We start from the raw sequence: 20185 nt of genomic DNA, 5'->3' as shown, positions 1-20185 counted from the left end.
TAAGATTCAGACATGCATTGATAGTGCACAATACCACATCATCACATTCACGCAATTTAACTTTACATTCACAGTTAATTCAATCAACAAGAAGCACGTTCTCACAGTTCACAAGACACAATGCACAAACAATTTTGATTTATTAGTTAGTTCGTTCCATAGATGACCATTATTGGTCATGCATGCCCTTTTTCAACCCCTAAGGCTAGATACCAATTGGAACCTTTCCAGTTCCAATTAACTTGTTGGTGTTCCTTCAGTCGTATCAACGACGTCTAGTTCACTTTGTTGAGATACCAATTAGACTCAACTCATACCACAAGCGACACTCGCACGAAATGAGAGAATAAGTGGAACAACTTCAAAGAATGCTTTCCAGATTTTTGTGGATTAGATGTGGATGTCAACACACCAATCTGCAAGAGTCTAGTCCACATTTTTCTCTTGTACTGGGAGACGAGTAACCTAGGCTCTGATACTAATTTGTCACGACCCAACCCATCAGGCCGTGCGGGCACCCACTCTAACACCTAAGTAGGAGAACCCTCATATCGTAATAGTAAAACATCTGGAAATTTGAAGAAAATAGAAATAAACATAACACTATGATTTTATCAATAATATCTCTAGACACACTTTTATTGTAAGTAATTTAAACAACTCCCATGGATCTAGTCTAAATAGGTACAAGAGCCACTAAGAGTATAACTGGTCAACATACACAAAAGACACAACTCCCACCATGCGGAAGGAAAAATAGAAGCTGTTGGAGAATCTCTTCGTCTTCACCTAATGAAACATTACCAACCTGCATCCAGACTATATCCAAAAGGACATAACAAGAGTAGTATCAGTACAAAACACGCATACTGGTAGGCATCATTGGTCAACTCGACGCCCACCACATAACATAAGAAACCAACTAGTAAGATCATGAATTAAACCACTCGCTTCTCCACCTTTACTCTCTCTTGGGAACACCTCAATTCACACTAGCACCCTCAATAGTAACCCCTCTTTCAATCAACCCACTTACCGAATTCTTGATCATAACTTAATCATTCTAATCGCATAGAAAAATCCCCAAGTACAACCACCGCCATTTATACTAACCATTCACATCATACCCTTGTTCCTCGTCACATACTAACCATAGTCACATAATACATTGATTCAAGCTTTCTTATCACTAACCCAATCTCTTTCCCCCAAGCATTTTCCATCATATACACTATTTCTACTCTCGCCATTACAAAGCCATGGTGCTCTTGTGATTGATAGAAATAGGACAATCACGATAAACTCTTTCTACTAGAATAGACTCCCCAACAGGTGTAGGAACACAAAAGGGTTCACAAAGTCCTTCAGGAAGAACCTCAAACTTATTTGCAACATAAGGAATTACAAAAGATAAACTTGCTCTTGGGTCTAGCAAAGCATACACGTCAAAAGCAAATACTTTGATCATACCAGTGACAACATTTGGAGAGTTCTCTTGCTCATGGCGACTGGTGATTGCATAAAGGCGGTTTGCTCCTCCGCCGGTACTAGAAGTAGCTCTTCTAGGTGTCGTCCTGTCTGGGGGAGCAACTGAAGAAGACTGTGCTCTATTGCCCCCATTACCCTGCCTGTTCTTAGGACACTCCTTCATGAAGTGGCCCTCTTGTCCACACTTAAAACAACCTGTCTGGCCATCACGATATTTACCGGGGTGGTTTCTACCACACCTAGCACATGCAGGAATCGAACTACCTCCTTGTGCCACACTACCCGAAGACTGTGCTGGTATAGCCTTGAAATCCTTTGAATTCTGGCTATTAAATTCACCTTTTTATCTGGGTGTAGGTGCTCTAGCAGATGATGGAGCAGGTCTCTTTTGCCTTTGCTGAAGGATTTCACATTACCTTTCTGCTGCCCGGTCTTATTACCGGTCTTCGCTCTCTTATTTCTGAACTCCTCTCGGTCCCTCAGCTTCTCTTCCTCAACCTGCTGCACATAGACCATCAACCTAGATATGTCCATGTCCCCGATAAGCATTGAAGCCCTACCTTCCTTACTTGACAAACGAGACAGCCCAGCAACAAACAAGCTCATTCTACTCCTCATGTTCGCAACCATCTCCGGAGCTTTACGGGATAGTTGGGTGAACTTCAGACTGTACTCATGAACACTCAAAGAATCCTGTTTAAGTGTGAGGAACTCGCATACCTTGGCCTCTTTCAATTCTCGAGGAAAGAAATGCCCCAAGAAAGCTTCCTCAAAACAGGCCCAATTCGCAGGTGGTGCATTCTTAACTCTGCCCCATTTCCACTGGTCGAACCAAGTTCTAGCAACATCCTTCAATTGATATGCAGCTAGTTCAACCCGCTCATTATCTGCCACATGCATCACATCAAAAATCTTCTTCAACTCCTCAATGAAGTTCTCTGGATCCTCAGTAGGGCTCAAACCCGTGAAACTCGGGGGATTCATCCCCAAGAACTCACGAATCCTTGAAGTGTCAGCTTTTTCATGTCGAGCTCCCCTTTGCTGACCAATCTGATTTGTCACACCTTGACTCAGTATCCTAATTGCTTCTCTGAACTCAGCATTAGAAACTTCCCCTTGATGTTGTACTCCAGGTACATAAGGTTACTCTTGCTCCTCAACATAACGTCTAGGAAGGCGCCCTCTGCCAACTCTTCGTGGAGGCATGATTATCTGAAAACACGTGCAAGCACGGATTAGAAAGAAACTTTTTAGAGATAAACTCTAACGCACGAGATGAATGTGAAAGAAGTGAGAAATATTCCTAAATGTTGCAGTCTCCCAATTATAGATGTGGCACGCTTCACATCGATAACTATGACTCTACAGACACGGCTTCATAGACAACCTAGGACTCTTGAACTCTGGGCTCTGATACCAAATTTGTCACACCCCGAGCCTACACCCTGGACGTGGCCGACACTTGAAGACCATTGCTGGCCCCAAGCGAACCCTTGGCCTGGCTTTCTTATCTCAGCGGAAACCTAACTCAACAGAATAACTCCATGCAATGCAAGGACATAAAATAACTTAACTGATAAAATCTGGCCTAAAAGGCAACTCGAGTCCCAAAATAGAATATTTACATATATACATAGATGAGAGACTCAAAACTAACTAACTGACTGACTGTCTATGAAGCCTCTATAACACTGAGATGGATGTTGGGACAGACCCAGCAACATCCTAATAAAAGAAAACTAAGAGAACAAAATAACCGGGTCCTCCGGAATGCAAAGAGGCTCACCACTGACTCTGGAGTGCTCAGCTGGATCAACGGTGTGCTGGATGCTGATCCTGGGTACCTGTGTCTGCATCGTCATAAGATGTAGGACAACTGGCATCAGTACATTGAATGTACGAGTATGCGAGCTGGAAAACTAATCAACAACTTAAGCTTGAAAGGAGTACAAGTGAACACTTACCTTAGCTCTGTTCGACTCATGAATAACTGAACTCAAATGTAAAATAATAAGACACATGCAATACATAAATAGCTTGTAAAACACTATAAACAACTTAGTTCGTTAAGGATAAAACGATAACAAATTCAACTTTACTTATATAAAAGTAATATAACTTTAGTGGGAGATTTTTTAACCGACAACCACCACTTTGAGCCTTAGTGATGATACAACGTTTTACCTGACGTTACCTAAGGACCATCCTATACCTTGCCGTGATACATGACCTTACTTAACTTAGTGGATCCACTAGCTTAATCTTACGTGATCGTCTAAAAAGAATGACCCGTTAAATCCCATGTTTGGCTACATGGTTCTTATGGAGAGTTGAGTTAATATGAACTCGTGTCCCCAATTCGGTGCTCAAAACTACTCCAAAAAATATACTTTGGCTCATATGTTTTAAAAACAAACTTCTTTCTTTGGTTTGAGATAATTACTCAAAGCTTAGCCCAAAGGCTCTCTTGGAAAGCATAATTCCTTTCTTACTCAATGTAAAAACATTTATAAACTTCTTTGGGAATACTTAGTTCCCTAATAAATTTTGAGAAAATGAACTCAACTTTATACTCTTGGTTTAACTTGAAACTCTATACTCTTTACTCAACTTGAAACTTGAGCCTTAAAATGAAATTAAAACGTTCAATAAAGACTCTTGAACAACTTTGAAAACTTCCTTTGACTTACTTCTTAACTTCTAGACTTGACTTTGATCCGAACTCGCCTTGAATTGGATTATGGTTTCAAGGTATATGATCACACGTTTATGGATGAGTTCTTGACGTTTAGACATACCTTGGAGTGTTGGAAACAACTATGAAACATAGGTACAATGCCAAGGAACATGCATGAAAAAATGGGGAATGAATGGGAAAGGTTGGCGTCCTTGGCGCTCTGAGAGGCTCGGGGCGCCAGACCACAAAGCTCAGAAGGGGACTGCTGGCGCTCTGCTAGGCGTGCCGCCCCAAGGGATGGACTTCAGAGTCCCTTTTGGGGTGCGGTGGCAGGCGCGACGCGCCACCCCTTTTCCCCCAAAAACTCGACTTTTCTTCCTTCTTTGTCCAACTCTAAACCACCCTAACTTCAAGGGTTTCAACTCCAAACACTAAGAATCGTAAAATCCCTTAACATACAAGAGATTCAACTCAAAAAACACAACCAAATCATGTACTAAACCAACAAGAACTTCAACAACACAACCAACAACTTCAACAACACAACCAATCTTTTCTCGGAAATAAAACGAGTTTGGCGTGTGGGGAAAGAGCCAACCCAACACTATGAACTCACATACCTAGTAGGGATCACCCCCAACGATATCCACGACGATCTTTGACGATACCTTGCTTGATCTTCTCTTTCTCCTCTTCACTCACAAACCCTCACTCTCACTCTTTTAAAAAGGGAAGAATTGATCAAAAAATCAGTCTAACACACTAATATAACCAAAAGAATTGGTTAGGGAAAAGACCAAAATACCCTCAAAATTTTCGGACTAATTTCCCTGCCAACTTCCAAAGGGCATAACTCACTCATACGAACTCAGAATCGAGCAAACTCAATGGCATTGGAAAGATCATTCCACGAGCTTCACAAACATAACTGGAACTACACCTAATTCCTCCTGAGTTAGGAGTTATGACTGTTCAAAGTTGACCAAAAACTCATTTTTTTTCCATACTTAACAAATTTCCAGATTTTTGAATTCTTCCCAAGAATGACTATTTCCACTTCTAAGCCTCTTCATATATATTTCAAATTGCCGAATGTTACATCCGACTTCCATCTTTGTCAGTTAGAGGCTTCATAGATAGAAAGTAGAGTTTCAGAAGTCTATTCATTTATTTTGTTAAATGTTTTAAAGACTTAAGTTGCCTATTTTGTGGCAAGTTGAATATATTATTTTATTCAGAGTTTTTCTTTTGAGTTAAAGCTTTGTATTTCAGTTTCATGAATTTTATTCAGTTTTTAAGCTTTGTATGCTTGAGTTAGTCTTCCGTTTTGTAGTCAACCAGGATGAGGGTTCTCTTGGGGACCAGCAATGATTCTCGAGTGTCGGCCATTTCCAAGGTGTAGGCTCGGGTCGGGACAACTTTTTTGGTCAAGTTCGACGGAAAATCGACGCAGTCATGTTCACCGCTTTTTGGCTCTACGCTTTTCAAAAAGCGACGGACTGTGTCGCTTTCTATTTTTTTTCTGAAAATATTTTTTTGGATAAGCAACGGACTAAAGGACCCTGTCCGTCGCTTTTTTGGGTTTATTTTTTTAAAAATGCACAAAAGCAACGAACAAAACTACCTTGTCCTTAGCTTTTTTTTGCATTTTTTAAACCAGTTTCTGCTGCCCACCTGCAAATTAAATTCAATTCAATTCAAATTTAATCAACCCAATCAAACAAAATACATTATAAACATCTCACACAAGATATAAAACAACAAACTCAAATCAATCTTCAAAAATATCTAAATCACAATTCAAAAACTTATAGTCATTCAAAATTTGTTTCAAAATTAAAAAAAAGTTCATAAACTAAAGCAATAGAAGATAATCAATGAGGGCAGTCTATATAATCATTTGCATCCTCACTGTCATCGTTAGTGCCCTCGGTAGAGGACGATGTAGATGTAGGTCAACGAGCGAGGTTCAACACTTGTTCATTGATTTGCTGAATTGTCGCACTCATGCTTTCTTGTTCAGCTACTCTTTTTTCTCTCAAACTCTTTCAGTACTGCTGTCAATTTTGCTATTTGTGCCGACATAGCAGCAATCTGAACACCGTCAATTGTCTCGGCTTGACATGACGATCCAACACCTTCTAAGCCTGACAAGAGTCTTCATACATCATTTCGAGAGCCTCGACCATAGAATATACCCTTGTGTGTCCCCCTACCACATTTTCTGGCCAAATTTGAGTGGACAGTTCAGGTGTCATTTGGACCGAACTATCTAGATTCTCATTCACGTACTTGTGATACTCATCCTGTATATTAACCCACACATCCGGATCTCACTCATTTTCTTTCTTCTTCACATGAGTCTTCTTGAAAACCTCCGGTGCAAGGGGAGTACGCCCCATATTTTTTTCCTATAAATAAAAAATGAAATTTATATTATAACGATGTTAATCAAGTAGTTATTTATTTAAAAGTTTGAATTGGAACTTACCATTTTTTTTGTAATTGTTCCAACGCTCTTTGCACCTCTATTGTTCAATAAGCCACCCTTAAAACTATCTCTAGCCTTTTTGACTTGTTCGGACATCGCCTTGAACTTATCTGTGTTGCAATATTGGAGCAATTCATAAAAAAACATGAGGCAACATCCAACTCAGACACTGATGAGTATCCCGGGTTTTCTTTAGCCAGCTAGACAGTCTCGTGAATGCCCTCCTCTCAAATATGGTCGCAATGACCATATTAAACCTCGATTCCAGAGTACACATAGTCTGGAAAAAAATTAATATTGTTAAATGCAGGTCGAATGACATCAGTACATTGAATGTACGAGTATGCAATATAACTGAATAATAAATAATTGAATGAAATGACTGCAATTGATAAAACATAAACTCAACTAAATATAAAGGATTAAAGGAATAAAATCATTTAAAACCTTACAAAACACCAACTCACCTCCTAAACTCAACATAATAAGTGATATAATAAAAATACACTTTTAACTCTATTTAGGAGATTCTCCGATAACTATCACTATGAGCTACATGATGATACAACGTCTCGCCCACGCTGCCAGAACTGTCCTATACCTTGACGGGGTATAGAACACCTCAACTAAGTGGATCCACTAAGCTCTTCCCGGAGGCACTTATGATTCATCTAAAAAGTATGATCTTGTACCCATGTTGGCATACATGGTTTATGAGTAATGTGAGTTGTCTGAACTCATCCTCATATCGGTGCTCAATACTACTCCCAATAATATATACTTATGCTCAATGTTTAAGAACGTACTCTTCCTCTGGTTTGAGATAATTGTTCAAACTATCCTCTTAAAAAAGGTAGCTACTCTGAAATATCTCTGAACTCATTAACTCATTTAGAAATCAAAGTCTCTCTTTTCTGAAGGTAAAAACTGATACCTTTGGGAATACTTAGTTCCCTTATACTCTTTCTCAATCCATATTTGAAAATTCTTTCTAGAAGATATATCAAAATCATATTGTGATATGTTCATTCATGATTCGGGAAGTCATACTGCATAAACATTGATGGCATATCTAGATACCACTCTTCTTAAACATTGATGACATACTCTACTGTCATACTAATCATGTTTTAAAAACTCTTTCTCAAAACTTATATTTACTTCCTCAAAAACTTGGTTTAAAACTGAAGTGTTGGCTTTAAAAAGCTTCTCAAGATTTATAACTCAAAATAGGTTTGATGTTGAATTATAAACATGAACAAATCAACTCAAAGATATCAATAACAATATAGAAACTCAATACTCAGAACTCAAGGATACTTCTCAGCTCAAGAATACTCAATTCATAGGGTTCATGTTGAAATATAGACATGAACAAATCTACTCAAGAATCTTAATGCATAACATATAGCAATTCAATAACTAGAATAGAATTTCAAAATGAATCATGAACTCAAGAACTCAAAATCAACTCATCTCAAGAATACTCAAATTAAATCTAGGGATAGAAACCTAGATTACTCTTTTACTTGTTTGAAAGTAGAGTAGGGTGTGAAGACGAACTAGTCCAACACTATGATAGCCTTACATACCTGAAAGAACAAGGTTTTTGAAGAATCTTGAAAAAAAAACTTGAATATAAGCCTTGAAACCTTAGCTCGAAGGAAAACAATCAAGAAAACATTTCTTGAGATTCTTAAATAACTAGTTTCTTAAAACCTATGGCCAAGAATTCGTTTAGGATTTTCTTTGAGGTAAAAAGAGAAAAATGACAATTTTTAATGCTTTTCCGTCGGTAATTCGTCACTGCGATGTATCATGTTACTAAAATGGTCATAACTTTTTTACTCAAAACTTGGATTGATGCGAAATTGGTGACGTTGGAAAGAAGATTCAAATATCTTTAATTTGATAGGTTATGGACCATGTAACTCTTTATATTCTAAGAGATATGGTCATTTGAAGTTGACTCAAATAGAATCTTACATCAAAACTTCATCGGTAATGAAACTTTCAACTCAACTTTGTGCTAGGAGATTCTAGTGACCTTAATTTATATCCAAATTTATTCCCACACTAAAGATTCGAACTTTACACATATGAAAAATTTAAGAATCATCCGATACGATCTTACATGTAAATAAACAATAGTTCGGATATTAGCTTAGTAATTTTCGGGGTGTAGGCAATGATTTTTTAGTGTATCTTTCTTACTATTGTAATTGTATTTGGTAAAGTTGATTGGAGTGAGGATTTTGTTGCGGCATTGGGTAAGGAGTAAAGGAAATTAAGGTTTATTCATTTCATTGTCTCAGTCTTTTTTTGTGCAAAGAGGTTGCAAAAACTGTGTCAATATTTAATTATTTTCCCTGTGATTTGAATTGATAAGCTTGAGCCTTGAAATATAATACAACTTAGACTTTCTTCTTTTTTATAATTTTGACTGTTTTTATGTTGTCCAATCACAGAAAATGTCTTACTTATTTTGGATTTTTTTAGTTACTGAAAACAAAACATTAGTAGGTGTTTAGATTGTACAGTCTCATTGAGTATTAGGAACATGATCAATCATTAGGTTACTATGGAGAATGAACTACAAAAAATGTGTGCTACTTATTTTAGGTTTTTGCTGCCTTAGTGGTCGCTATTGTTTGCGAGGTCCTGATCATTTACATGGGCTCACTTTTCATTTCATTTGTGGAAATTTTATGATCTATAAATTGTCCCTAACGAGCGATCGGCTCATGTTTGAGCACGATGAATCACTTTGTGCCGACCTTTACAGGTAAGTTAATATGCTTCTTTCTATAAGATTACTTGAAGTAACTCTTGACTTTAACCAAATGAGATAAGTTGATTTTAGTAAGTATTTGCATCCATTTAGATTTGATATTTCATTTTATTATGGCAGTTCATAATTATGAAAGGTTACAATTTCAAATGCTCTGGATAATATTGTTATAATTGATGAGATGGTGTCATTTTGATTTATGCGATTTTTTCCCTTTGTTGTGTGAATCTCAATGTCCATTTGGATATGAGAACTAAACAAATGGGCATGTTTTTGTTAGTACTGGACCATGTTTCACAGTTAATACTCTGGAATTTGGTAAAAAAATTGTTGAAAAAAAATTATATTCTCAAGTTGTTTTTTCATTCCAAATTTTAAGGAAGAGAATCAATCAAAACATGAATTGTCAATTCTGTGATTTTTGGTAAGACTGATAATTAAAATATTTAAGAACTCTTTAATAAGGGTATCTTCTCTTATAATTTAAGAAATTCTTATCTACACTAGACTTTCTTCTATAATTTTATTTTATGGAAAAAAGTTTGAAATATATCAAAATTTTGATTGAAATTGTTGAAATAATCCCAAACTTTGAGCAGGACTGATTACCCCTTGCACTATTTAAATACACTATTAAATAGTGCAAGGGTAATATGCTTTGCCCAAAGTTTGGGATTATTAAAACAATTTTGGTCAAAATTCAAATATATTTAAAGTTATCATAATCAGAAATCTTGGGAACATATGTCATATGTTTGAGAAAGTGAATAAGGCAAGAATGTAACAAGCCATATGAATATCAATTACTTTGTTATATTTTCTTCATGAGCCAAACAACTCTCAAGTTCAAATTTATAATCCAGAGTTAATGAATCCGAAGCTAAAGTTAAACATTTTGACGTCAAATTTTTAAACAAGTGACAATTAGTATAAAACAAAGGACGATGATAAAAGTCAGTATTCTACAATTATATCTTCTCCTCACTAGATGTGGCTTTTGAAATAATTATGTCAAAGTTAGAAAACAACTTGCCGCCAAAATGCATTAGAAAAATAATTAAATTTTGTGAATGGAGATCTCAAAAACCCAAAAACTAACTCTTTTGGGGGATTTAAAAATATTTGAAGATCGAATTTCATGGCCTAATAGATACATTTAAGGATAAATATTTAAGAGTGATCCAAAATCCAAGTCAAATGGATATTGAAAGAAAAAATTTAAATGATACATCCAAAATCTAAGTCAAACATATATTTAAAGAAAAAATGTAAACGTCTTATTCAAAATCAAAGTCAAACAGATATTTAAAGAAAAAAATTAAATGTTTGATTTAAAATGTATGATTAAATGGTAGCTTAATCTGCCAAATTTGGGAACCTAATTATAGACAACACATATTCCAAAAAAGACCAACCAATCCTGTAAAGAGTTATATTTCCTACCCTATATATATTCCAAGAAAAAACTATATACTTATTATTACAATATTTGTTTTTGCTTCAAAGTACAAAATAATGGCTACTGCTAGTACTCTTGAAGAATCTTTCAAAGAAAACCCTCAGAGCCTTCAACACATTCTTCCTATAGATTTTCATTCAATCCAAGAAGTTCCAAACTCTCATTTATGGCCTGATATCAATAATTCCTCAATTAGTCATGATGAAAAAAATCCTAATGTCCCAATAATTGATCTTTTAGCCCCTAATGTTGTGGAACTTATAGGTCATGCATGCAAAACATGGGGGATATTTCAAGTTGTTAATCATGGAGATTCTTTAGAACTTTTTGATGAAGTTGAATCTCAAGCAAGACGACTTTTTGCCTTGCCAGTAGAACAGAAGGTGAAGGTCGTGAGATCGACTAGTGGCGCCACCGGCTATGGCACAGCTCGAATTACGCCATTTTTCTCAAAGTTCATGTGGCATGAAGGGTTCACCATTATGGATTCACCACTTGATCATGCTAAGGAACTTTGGCCACATGACTATCAAAAATTTTGGTAAGTACATGGATTGATTTTATGTGAATGTGTATACAAACATCATGTTTAAGTTTATACACATTAACGATACAAAAAATATATTTATATAATCAAGTTATTTAGTAAATAATTCTAATCAACAATTATATTTTTCTCATCATAATCATAAATTTAATTACTTAGATAATTTGAGACGATATTACTTTCAGAAATTGCGTTAAATAATTTGAGACGCTGAAAGTTATATATTTGTTTTGGTCTTTGTAGTGATGTGATGGAAAATTATCAAAAGAAGATGAAAGCTCTATCCTTCCAACTCTGGCTGCTTATCCTCAATTACTTACAACCATCTCAAGAGCATTCAATTAAGTCATTTGAATCTACAGGAGCTTTACAATTGAATTCATATCCATGTTGCCCCAACCCTAACCATGCATTAGGGTTAGCTCCTCACACAGATTCATTATTCCTAACAATACTCCATCAAACAAATAACACAAAGGGTCTTCAAATCTTGAAAAAAGACCAAGTATGGACTTCAATTGCTCCAGTTTCCAACGATGCCCTCATTGTTAACGTAGGTGATCTTCTTCATATACTCTCGAATGGAGAATTTCCATCGGTTTATCATCGAGTTCTCGTGGATCAAACTAAGCATAGAGTCTCTTTGGCTTATTTTTTTGGACCTCAAGTGTATTCTATGATTGTTCCATTAGTTTCTTCTAAGGATAATGTTGGTGTTGAACCAAAATATAGAAATGTGAAGGTGAAAGAGTATCTTGATCTCAAGGCTAAACATCTTGAGAAGGTGTTCTCTATGATTAGATTTTAATTATGTCATAGTATTTTAGTACGTAGTTTAGTTGATTGACTACGTAAACTTTTATTTTATCGATAAGGGTTTGATTCCCCATCTTGTAGTCTGCTCACCATTTCCCCTTCCCATACCCCAATTTAATAAAATAAAATATGATGTTTTTTCTAGTATCCACTATTTTGAGTAATGTGATCTTTGGCGTAATTCATATATACCATGAAAGTTGTTGGTAGTTTCTAACCAGTTAATTTGTTGAATTTTATAGTTTATATACACTGTTAAAGCGTGTAATCATCTCAGTTAAAACTTGAAGTTCGAAAGAATAATGTTTTTATTTGGTCAATTATATTTTCAATATGTTCCTCACATACGAATTTATCTTTTTTATGAGTTAAATACATGATCTTTTTTGTAATACTATTAAAGCATGGCAATGAAATTTGAATCCAAACTTCTTATTTACACTAACACTATAATAACGTACATGATCATCTCATCTAAAAAAAACAATAAGCTATTAATACATTGAATAGTAGCATATTCATATATATATGCTATACCAACTAATTTGAGATTATAATTTATAGTTTAGCCTTGTGAATAACATTACATTAAATCTGATATTTTCCTAAAATTTGTTATTTTTTTTAGAAATATTCATGTCGATAAAAATATAAAGTGCCTACCTTTCTTATAAGAAAAATTGGGTCCAAATGAAGGGAATTATGCTCCTATTTTGGAGATTGCTTTAGTTTTTTTTTCCTTTAGAAAAGTATCTTTCAGAGGCATAATTTAGTTCATATGCCCATAGAACCCACAAAGTTTAGTTTAAAGCTCACAAAATTATACCTTAAGGGGCATAGCTTATTCCTACAGAAATTTTACTGGACAAAGTAAAAGTTCTCTAAATTTATGTCTTGCGAAATTAGATCGTAATTAAAATTACTTTATCTCGCAGTATTTCATAAAATGAGAAGCAAAAATAAAAATTAAAGATCACTAATTTGAAAAGTTTCTTCTCATCATATTAAAGGAGCGCAGCTCTGTATGAGACATGTACTGCAGAGCAAGCGGAAGAAAGCATAAGGTCGCGCGTTAGCAGTCCTTCAAGAAAAGGGATGCACTAAGGGGCAACGGCTTTTGCGCACCCTTGCTTCTTGCCGCTTATTGCAAACTCAAGGAAAGTTTTGGTCGATCTGAGAGAAACTTAACTCTTTCCTCTTTTGGTTTCATAATTTTTGTTGTAGAAGAATAAGGATTTAAATAATATGCACTATAACAATAACAACAAGTATAACATACCCAGTAAAATCCCACAAGTGGGGTCTAGAGATGATAGAGTGTACGTAGAACTTACTACTACCTCGTGGAGGAAAAGATATCAAGTTTGCTACGAAGAATTACCTATTGTTGCATATCAACTTAATATGGTTAGTGAGAGGATAGAGCGTATGCAAAACTTACTACTACCTCGTGGAGGCAAAGAATCGTTTGGTGTGCATATGAATCTTATTATGAAGAGCAGCCACATTCAATCAAGGATAGTTACAGTGACAACTGAATAAATCAAAATTAAGTTGTTGGAAGATCCTTACAGTAAGCATTTTGTTTTTGTATCAGCAATAATCCACCATTGTCATGGACAGCAGAAAACTCAGAAAAATCCCTGACAATGGTATGTAGGAGGTTAATTCATCTATACAATAAGTCTGCTTTATATGTCACTCAAGACACCTTTTAGAAGATCCAATCCTTCAGCTGATATGCTCCTCTTCCTCTGTGTTCTTGGTATTTCAATTCGCGGGGGTGGATCATGAGAGAAGCAGACCACAAGCACCGTTAGATTATCACAAGTATTACGCTTTAGTGCCTCCCTGACAAGTTCCTTCGAGCATCTCTCGGGATCATTATGCAGCATGAGCTCCTTCCTCACGATAGTTACCGCGTACTGGCTACTCATGACATCCCATAAGCCATCACACCCCATTATCAAGAACTCATCCTCTTCGGACAGGACCAACTCTTCCAACTCTGGTTCCGAGCTTAAGGGGCCCTTTGAACCTTTAGGACCCTTTATGTGCCAGTCACCAAGAGCTCGTGCAACCGAGAGTTGGCCATTAAGGTAACCATCATATATGACTCCCCCTAGTTTCTCAATTCTTAATTTTTCAGAAGTAGTGTTTGGTTTGTGGTCTTTTGATAATTCAATCGCTCTTCCACGTTTTCCTAGGACAGCTCGAGAGTCCCCAGCATTAGCAATAAGCATGGTCCTGTGAATCGCCACAACATAAACAAAGGAATGAAAATAAGTTACCTACACAACAAATGAAAAAGGATAAGGGGGATAAATAAACAATTCATTGATGCATAACTGAGTTATGTAAGTTCCTATCTGGCGTTGTAAATAGATATTAGAATTAAATGGTAGATTTCAAGAATGAAAGTTATGAGGCTAAAGTCAGTAAGAAAATCTCTCATACCAAATGGACCAAAGACATAGGCAGTAACGAAATCCAATTGGTTACACCAAGGCTTAAAGTTAAGTTCTACAGAGTGGTGGTTAGACCAACATTGTTGTATGCGTCAGAGTACTGGCTAGTTAAGTACTCCCATGTTTAGAAGATAAAGGTAGCAGATATGAGGATGCTCGAATAGATGTGTGGGCATATTAGAAGAGATAGGAACAAAGTTATACAGGGAAAGGTGGGAGTGCCTCCGTAACGGACAAGATAAGGGAAGCGAGGTTGAAATGAATGTGGAGAGGAGATGCGCGGATGCACCAATAAGGAGGTGTGAAATGTTGGTTGTAGCTTGAGTTAGGAGAGTAGAGGTAGGCCGAAAAAGAATTGGGGGAGGTGATTAGACAAGACTGACACAATTTCAACTTACTGCGGACATGACCCTAGATAGAAAGGCTTGGAGAATAAAAATTAGGATGGAAGGTTAATAGGTTGCCGAGTATTGTCGCACTTCTTTTGGGAGAGGTAGGGGGCTAGCCTCCTCCTCTCCTCTTCTCCTTATTAGCAGTATTATTTAGTAGTCGCGTAGTTTCTTACTTTTTAAAGTACATTACTATCTGTTGCTTTGTTTTTCTTTGTATCTTGCTGTTTTTGTTGTCATATTTTTCTTACAATCCTGCTTTGAAAACATTTCAATTGAGCCGAAGGTCTATCGAAAACCTCTTTACCCCACTAAGGTAGTAGTAAGGTCTGCATACATCTTACCCTCCACAGACCCCACTTGTAGGATTCTATGGGTATGTTGTTGTTGTAATGATTGGTTAGATTAACAACGTTTTGTTGTCCTATTCACACTAGGAAAATATATTCATCCAAAATCATAGATAAAGAAGCCAGGAAGAGTAGAATCTTGAATCTTTTAGAACTAGGTTATCCATAGGAAAGTGGATTAAGATATACCCATTTGTTTTGAAGATGTCTATAACTTTGCATGGCTACAAAGATAGGATAGCAAATTCTTCAAACAAGCAGTAGAAATGCCGACTTGTGATCATCATTGACTCTTCCATTTTTTTCCCCAAGTTTGCTTATTTAATGATCGAAATTCCCCAATTTGATGAGCTTTGTGTTTTAAGTTCCAACGGTGTTTCTCCCTTCTGTACTAAAGCACTCCTGGTATCTGAGCTAAACATCGCACATATGTTTCTTTTCTGATCATCGAGAAATCCCCAAGTGCCAATAGCACACAGTTCGAACACTCAATGAATCATGAACCCGCCCCTCTACCCTTCTCCACTTTTTTCATAACAAGGGAAACCCGCAGCCCTACCCTTTGGGTGGGCGCAGGGTAAAACCCCCGCTCCTATGCAATAGCTCGCAAACTACACAAGAGAGGTAACCCTTCTCCACTTAAATACTAGGCTTTTTGCTGTGAAAGGGTTCGAACCCATGACATATGACTAATCCATACATCAAGTGTTTTGCTCTCATCAATAGATCAAGACCCTATAGAACTTAAACATTGACATATTTAGGAGATCCAAATTTTGTATAAAAAAATATTAGGACAGACACGGCATGAATGCATCTAGCTCCTGGGAGAGATGAAAATTTTAGAAATATATGAATGTGCCACACAAAAGAAGGTCAATCACTTACCGTCCTAAAATAAGCACAGTCAGAGCAGTTGTTCCAGAGGTATTATCAAGTGATTGGGTATCAGCCAGTGCATTATCAGCTTTAACAAAAGCATTCCTGATAGCTCTTTTGACCATCAATGGAAAATGCGTATCCTCTACAATAAAGCTTAGGAGATTCTTTTGAGTGAATGATGCAGCATCAATGCCACCATGACCATCAAACACCTGAAAGTACACAAATAAAAATTTATCAAGCACCTTAAATAAACCAAAAAGGTTGACAAGTACCAGGAACTTAAAATTCTTCAAGTGGGTATCTTTCAGCTGATAACACAACTAGTGAAATCTCGATAATAGTTGCATATCACATAAAAAAACAAGAGTGTTACTCATGATATCATGCTCGCGATATTGAATTTCAAAATTATTTTTGCTTGGATCTGGCACAAGATGCAGAAACAGTCAAGTGGAAGTGGCATCACATTTTACTTTGTTACTAAGTGATATTGCAGTTTACTAGTAACAGGTGCTAGGGGCCATATTAATGAAAAGGGTATTTTCACATTTTGTATGAAGAATTTCCAAAAAATTATACGTGACACTTTAGTCTTTTCACAGTAACTACAGTTTGGATAAACTGAAAGTTACTGACCCCATAAAATGCCCCAGGAGAAAGAAGCCCCTTGGATGAGCCAATGTGTTTGCAAAGATCATTGATACAGATATGCTCATCTTCCATGTTTGGTTTTGGCCCAATCTCAGAATAGCTTCCTGAGCGAAAGATGGGAACATATCCAGAATCGTCACTTGATGATGATTTAAGAGGAAGAATTTGTGTAGGCGACTCCTAGATATTTCATAAAGCAAAGAAAAAACAAATTCAATTAGGAAACTGCATAAACCCATATAAGAAGCTTCTCCTGTTAAACAATCTACAAAGACTACAAGCTTGCAGAACTTGCGGTGTAAGAAAAAGAAGGAATATGTTTAAAACAAACAAATCACAATTTAGCAACAACTTATAATTCTTGCTTAAAAAGGGCATCAAAATATTAAAGGTGGACAGTAGCGAGAAGTTACAGACTTTCTTTATTAGCTTACTGCAGCAATCAAGCTATTCAATCTCAAGACAAAGAAAATTTTATATAATTGAGATCTTGTTTTGACAGCTTATAGTCTTTTAGTCTTGCCAAAGCAATGTTATCAAAGGCGAAAAGAACAAAAAAGCTCTAAGGTCCGTTGGGGGTTTAAGCGCAAAGCGCAAATGAAGTGTGGGCTTTAATTTAAAAAAGCACAAATGAACAAAAAGTTCAAAATATATGTTTAGTCCAAGACTAATAATTATAAACATGTATGACAAATATATGACCAAAGAAATTAAATAAACATTATGATAAAGTGAAATATCAATTGTTTAGTGTCACTTCTTCAAAAGAGGCTCATTAGAAAAGAAAAAGCTTGTCTTAGAACCTTAATGATGACACTAGAGAGCACATAAAGCAAGGCTAAGCGCTGAACAAGTTTTGACCCTCGCTTCAGGGCTTAAGCGTGCATTTGACAACACTGTGCCAGAGACTAGAGACTTATATGCTAGTAAAAGGTGTAGAGAACTTCTAGTGCTAGCTTGGTATAAAAGAGGCTTAAATGGAGCAACATGTGCATCAAGAACACACATATCCGACCCCAACTTGCTTGGGATCGAAGTTTGTAGTTGTATGTTACAATCTTACAGATAAAACTTTTTTTTTACCTTCTTCATACTATTAAGAAACTAAAATATCAGTTTCTCGGAGGAGTCGGATTTGAACCTAGACCTTGCTCTTACCAAGTAATTAGGTGTACTACTAATGGTAGATAAACCACTGCATATACCATACGTATTTTTCTTCTTTTTTTTTCTTTTCAAGTAGCCCCTTTTATGTCCTACATTAGTCCTAGGATTCACCAAAGACAATCATAACTAACCCTGTCATCTTGCTCTAGCTTCTAATTTAGGACATAAGATGTATAAAGCAAATAAGGATTTTTTTTTCAATAGACACTTGGATTAGCATACACCTAAATGCATTTGATTCACACTTTATAAAAGCAAGCAAAAACTAAACGAATTAAGAGGCGAATCTAGGACGGGTTCTGCGGGCTCAACTGAACTCATGCTTTCAGATATATTTATAAAAATAATAAGATGACACTCACTCTCATCCTGATTTGGCAAAATGGGGTTCACTCACCAATGGCGAAGCACCTGTCAACGTTGCTTGGCTGATACAATGCCGCATCCCTGTAGTGTTTCTTGGTGGCTTCCCTATATTTGAGTGGCTTGACTGATCCAACTCTTCTTGATTTTCTTCTATATCTGATAAATCTTCCTTACCGAATCCATTTTCCATTTCCCCATTACAGGGTAACATATTTGTCTCTGGTACCATCATTTCTTTCTACCACCAATTCACTCCATGGAAAATACAATAAATGGCTGGCACTCCTTATTGTTTCTTGGTCTTTGAGGCATTACTACAAACACATGGACGACAGCTGTAAAACTGTTCCAAGAAGTGACATTTTATCTAATTTTACAAATACCCAATGTCACAAACAGGACCAAGATTCCAATTTTATAAGAAAATTCAGAGAAAGATGAGATCTTGATTAATTAAGGATAACAAGTTGAACTGCAGAGAATGATTAAGAAAATAAGAGGATAATTAGGAATGTGTAGTAGTAGAAGTAGGAAAAATTAAGGTAGTTAGTTAATTTAATTAACATGTAGAAATAGAGGGGAGTGGCGTATTAGTAGGTGGAGAGTTTGAGTTCCTTACACGTGGGACACAAACTGGATGGTAGGTATTTTAGTTGTCCCTTGTATTTGGTTACATTACCAATCTTCTTAAAATATTGTTGTACTCGTGTTCGATTCTTTAAATAGATATTTCCTTCATAATCAATTTATATACTCTATGTCTTATTTTAGATGAGTTGGTTTTACTTAATATAGAGTTTAAGAAAGAAAGAAATATTTTTAAAATTTGTCATGTAAAATAAGTGAGTTTTTGGTTAAAACATTCCTCTAATATACTCTAAATTTAAACAATATCCTTTTACAATCAGAAATATTTTTAAAATAAGTGAATTTTTGGCTAAAATCATCCCTCTAATATACTTTAAATTTAAATAACATCCTAGCTCATTCAATTTAGTTAGGATTGTCTATTACTACTATAAACTAAGAGAAGAATGGGAGCAAACAAAATAGGGAATTTGTGAATTGATCAACCGTTAGTTTTTTGAAAAAAACTAATGAAGGATGATCTTGTCATTTTCAAGGTAATTGAGGGATATTTTTTCATTGTGATTGTACAAGGATGTGGTTTAAATATGGAGTGTAGTTGAGGGATGTTCTTGTCAAATTTTTTAAAATAAGTGATAAATGTTTGTGTGCCTATAAATCGTTTATTAAGGATAAAATAAACATTTAAAAATTAAATTATTATTTAATATAGAAATGTGTCATTTGGGACTGACTAAAAAGAAAAATAAGAAAGTATATAAATTGGCGGGGAGGATTATAGTATATACAGTAAGAGGCTAGGGAAGTCGATGTTGATCGACATGTCTCCTTCAATATAAAAAAATTCTTAATGTTTTTTTAATATTATGATTAAATAATATTATACTTGGCTGTTTTATAATTAGACTTTCTTAATATGGGCCATAAAAGCCCTTCTACGTTTTGTTTTCTCAGCTGAAAAATTTGCCCAATTTTCCATGCATGTGGGCCATTCTATTTTTTCCTTTTTCCAACTCTATCTTTTAGGGAGAAATTAAGCATATAACCTATAA

The 20185-nt window shown here is 35.8% G+C and overlaps 2 protein-coding genes across 2 annotated transcripts; one reads left to right on the top strand and one right to left on the bottom strand.

Annotated features, from left to right (window-relative positions):
* The first annotated feature begins 10962 nt into the window (after nucleotides 1-10962).
* LOC125825155 (gibberellin 3-beta-dioxygenase 1-like) lies at nucleotides 10963-12261 on the top strand. Its single transcript, XM_049504492.1, has 2 exons — nucleotides 10963-11447; nucleotides 11697-12261. The coding sequence occupies exons 1-2, from the start codon at nucleotides 10963-10965 to the stop codon at nucleotides 12259-12261; spliced, it is 1050 nt and encodes a 349-aa protein (XP_049360449.1).
* A 1487-nt stretch (nucleotides 12262-13748) lies between these two features.
* On the bottom strand, nucleotides 13749-19212 carry LOC125825145 (probable protein phosphatase 2C 47). Its single transcript, XM_049504483.1, has 4 exons — nucleotides 18577-19212; nucleotides 16998-17192; nucleotides 16365-16570; nucleotides 13749-14516 (listed from the first exon to the last, which is right to left on the bottom strand). Exons 1-4 carry the CDS (start codon nucleotides 18775-18777, stop codon nucleotides 13961-13963), a joined length of 1158 nt encoding a protein of 385 aa, XP_049360440.1. The 5' UTR covers nucleotides 18778-19212; the 3' UTR covers nucleotides 13749-13960.
* Between the last annotated feature and the right edge of the window lie 973 nt (nucleotides 19213-20185).

Source organism: Solanum verrucosum, unplaced genomic scaffold (genome assembly GCF_900185275.1).
Source record: "Solanum verrucosum unplaced genomic scaffold, falcon-dt-bn FXZP01000113.1, whole genome shotgun sequence".
Taxonomy (NCBI): domain Eukaryota; kingdom Viridiplantae; phylum Streptophyta; class Magnoliopsida; order Solanales; family Solanaceae; genus Solanum; species Solanum verrucosum.
The sequence above is the reverse complement of the archived record's forward strand: the minus strand, read 5'-3'. Positions and strand labels throughout refer to the sequence as shown.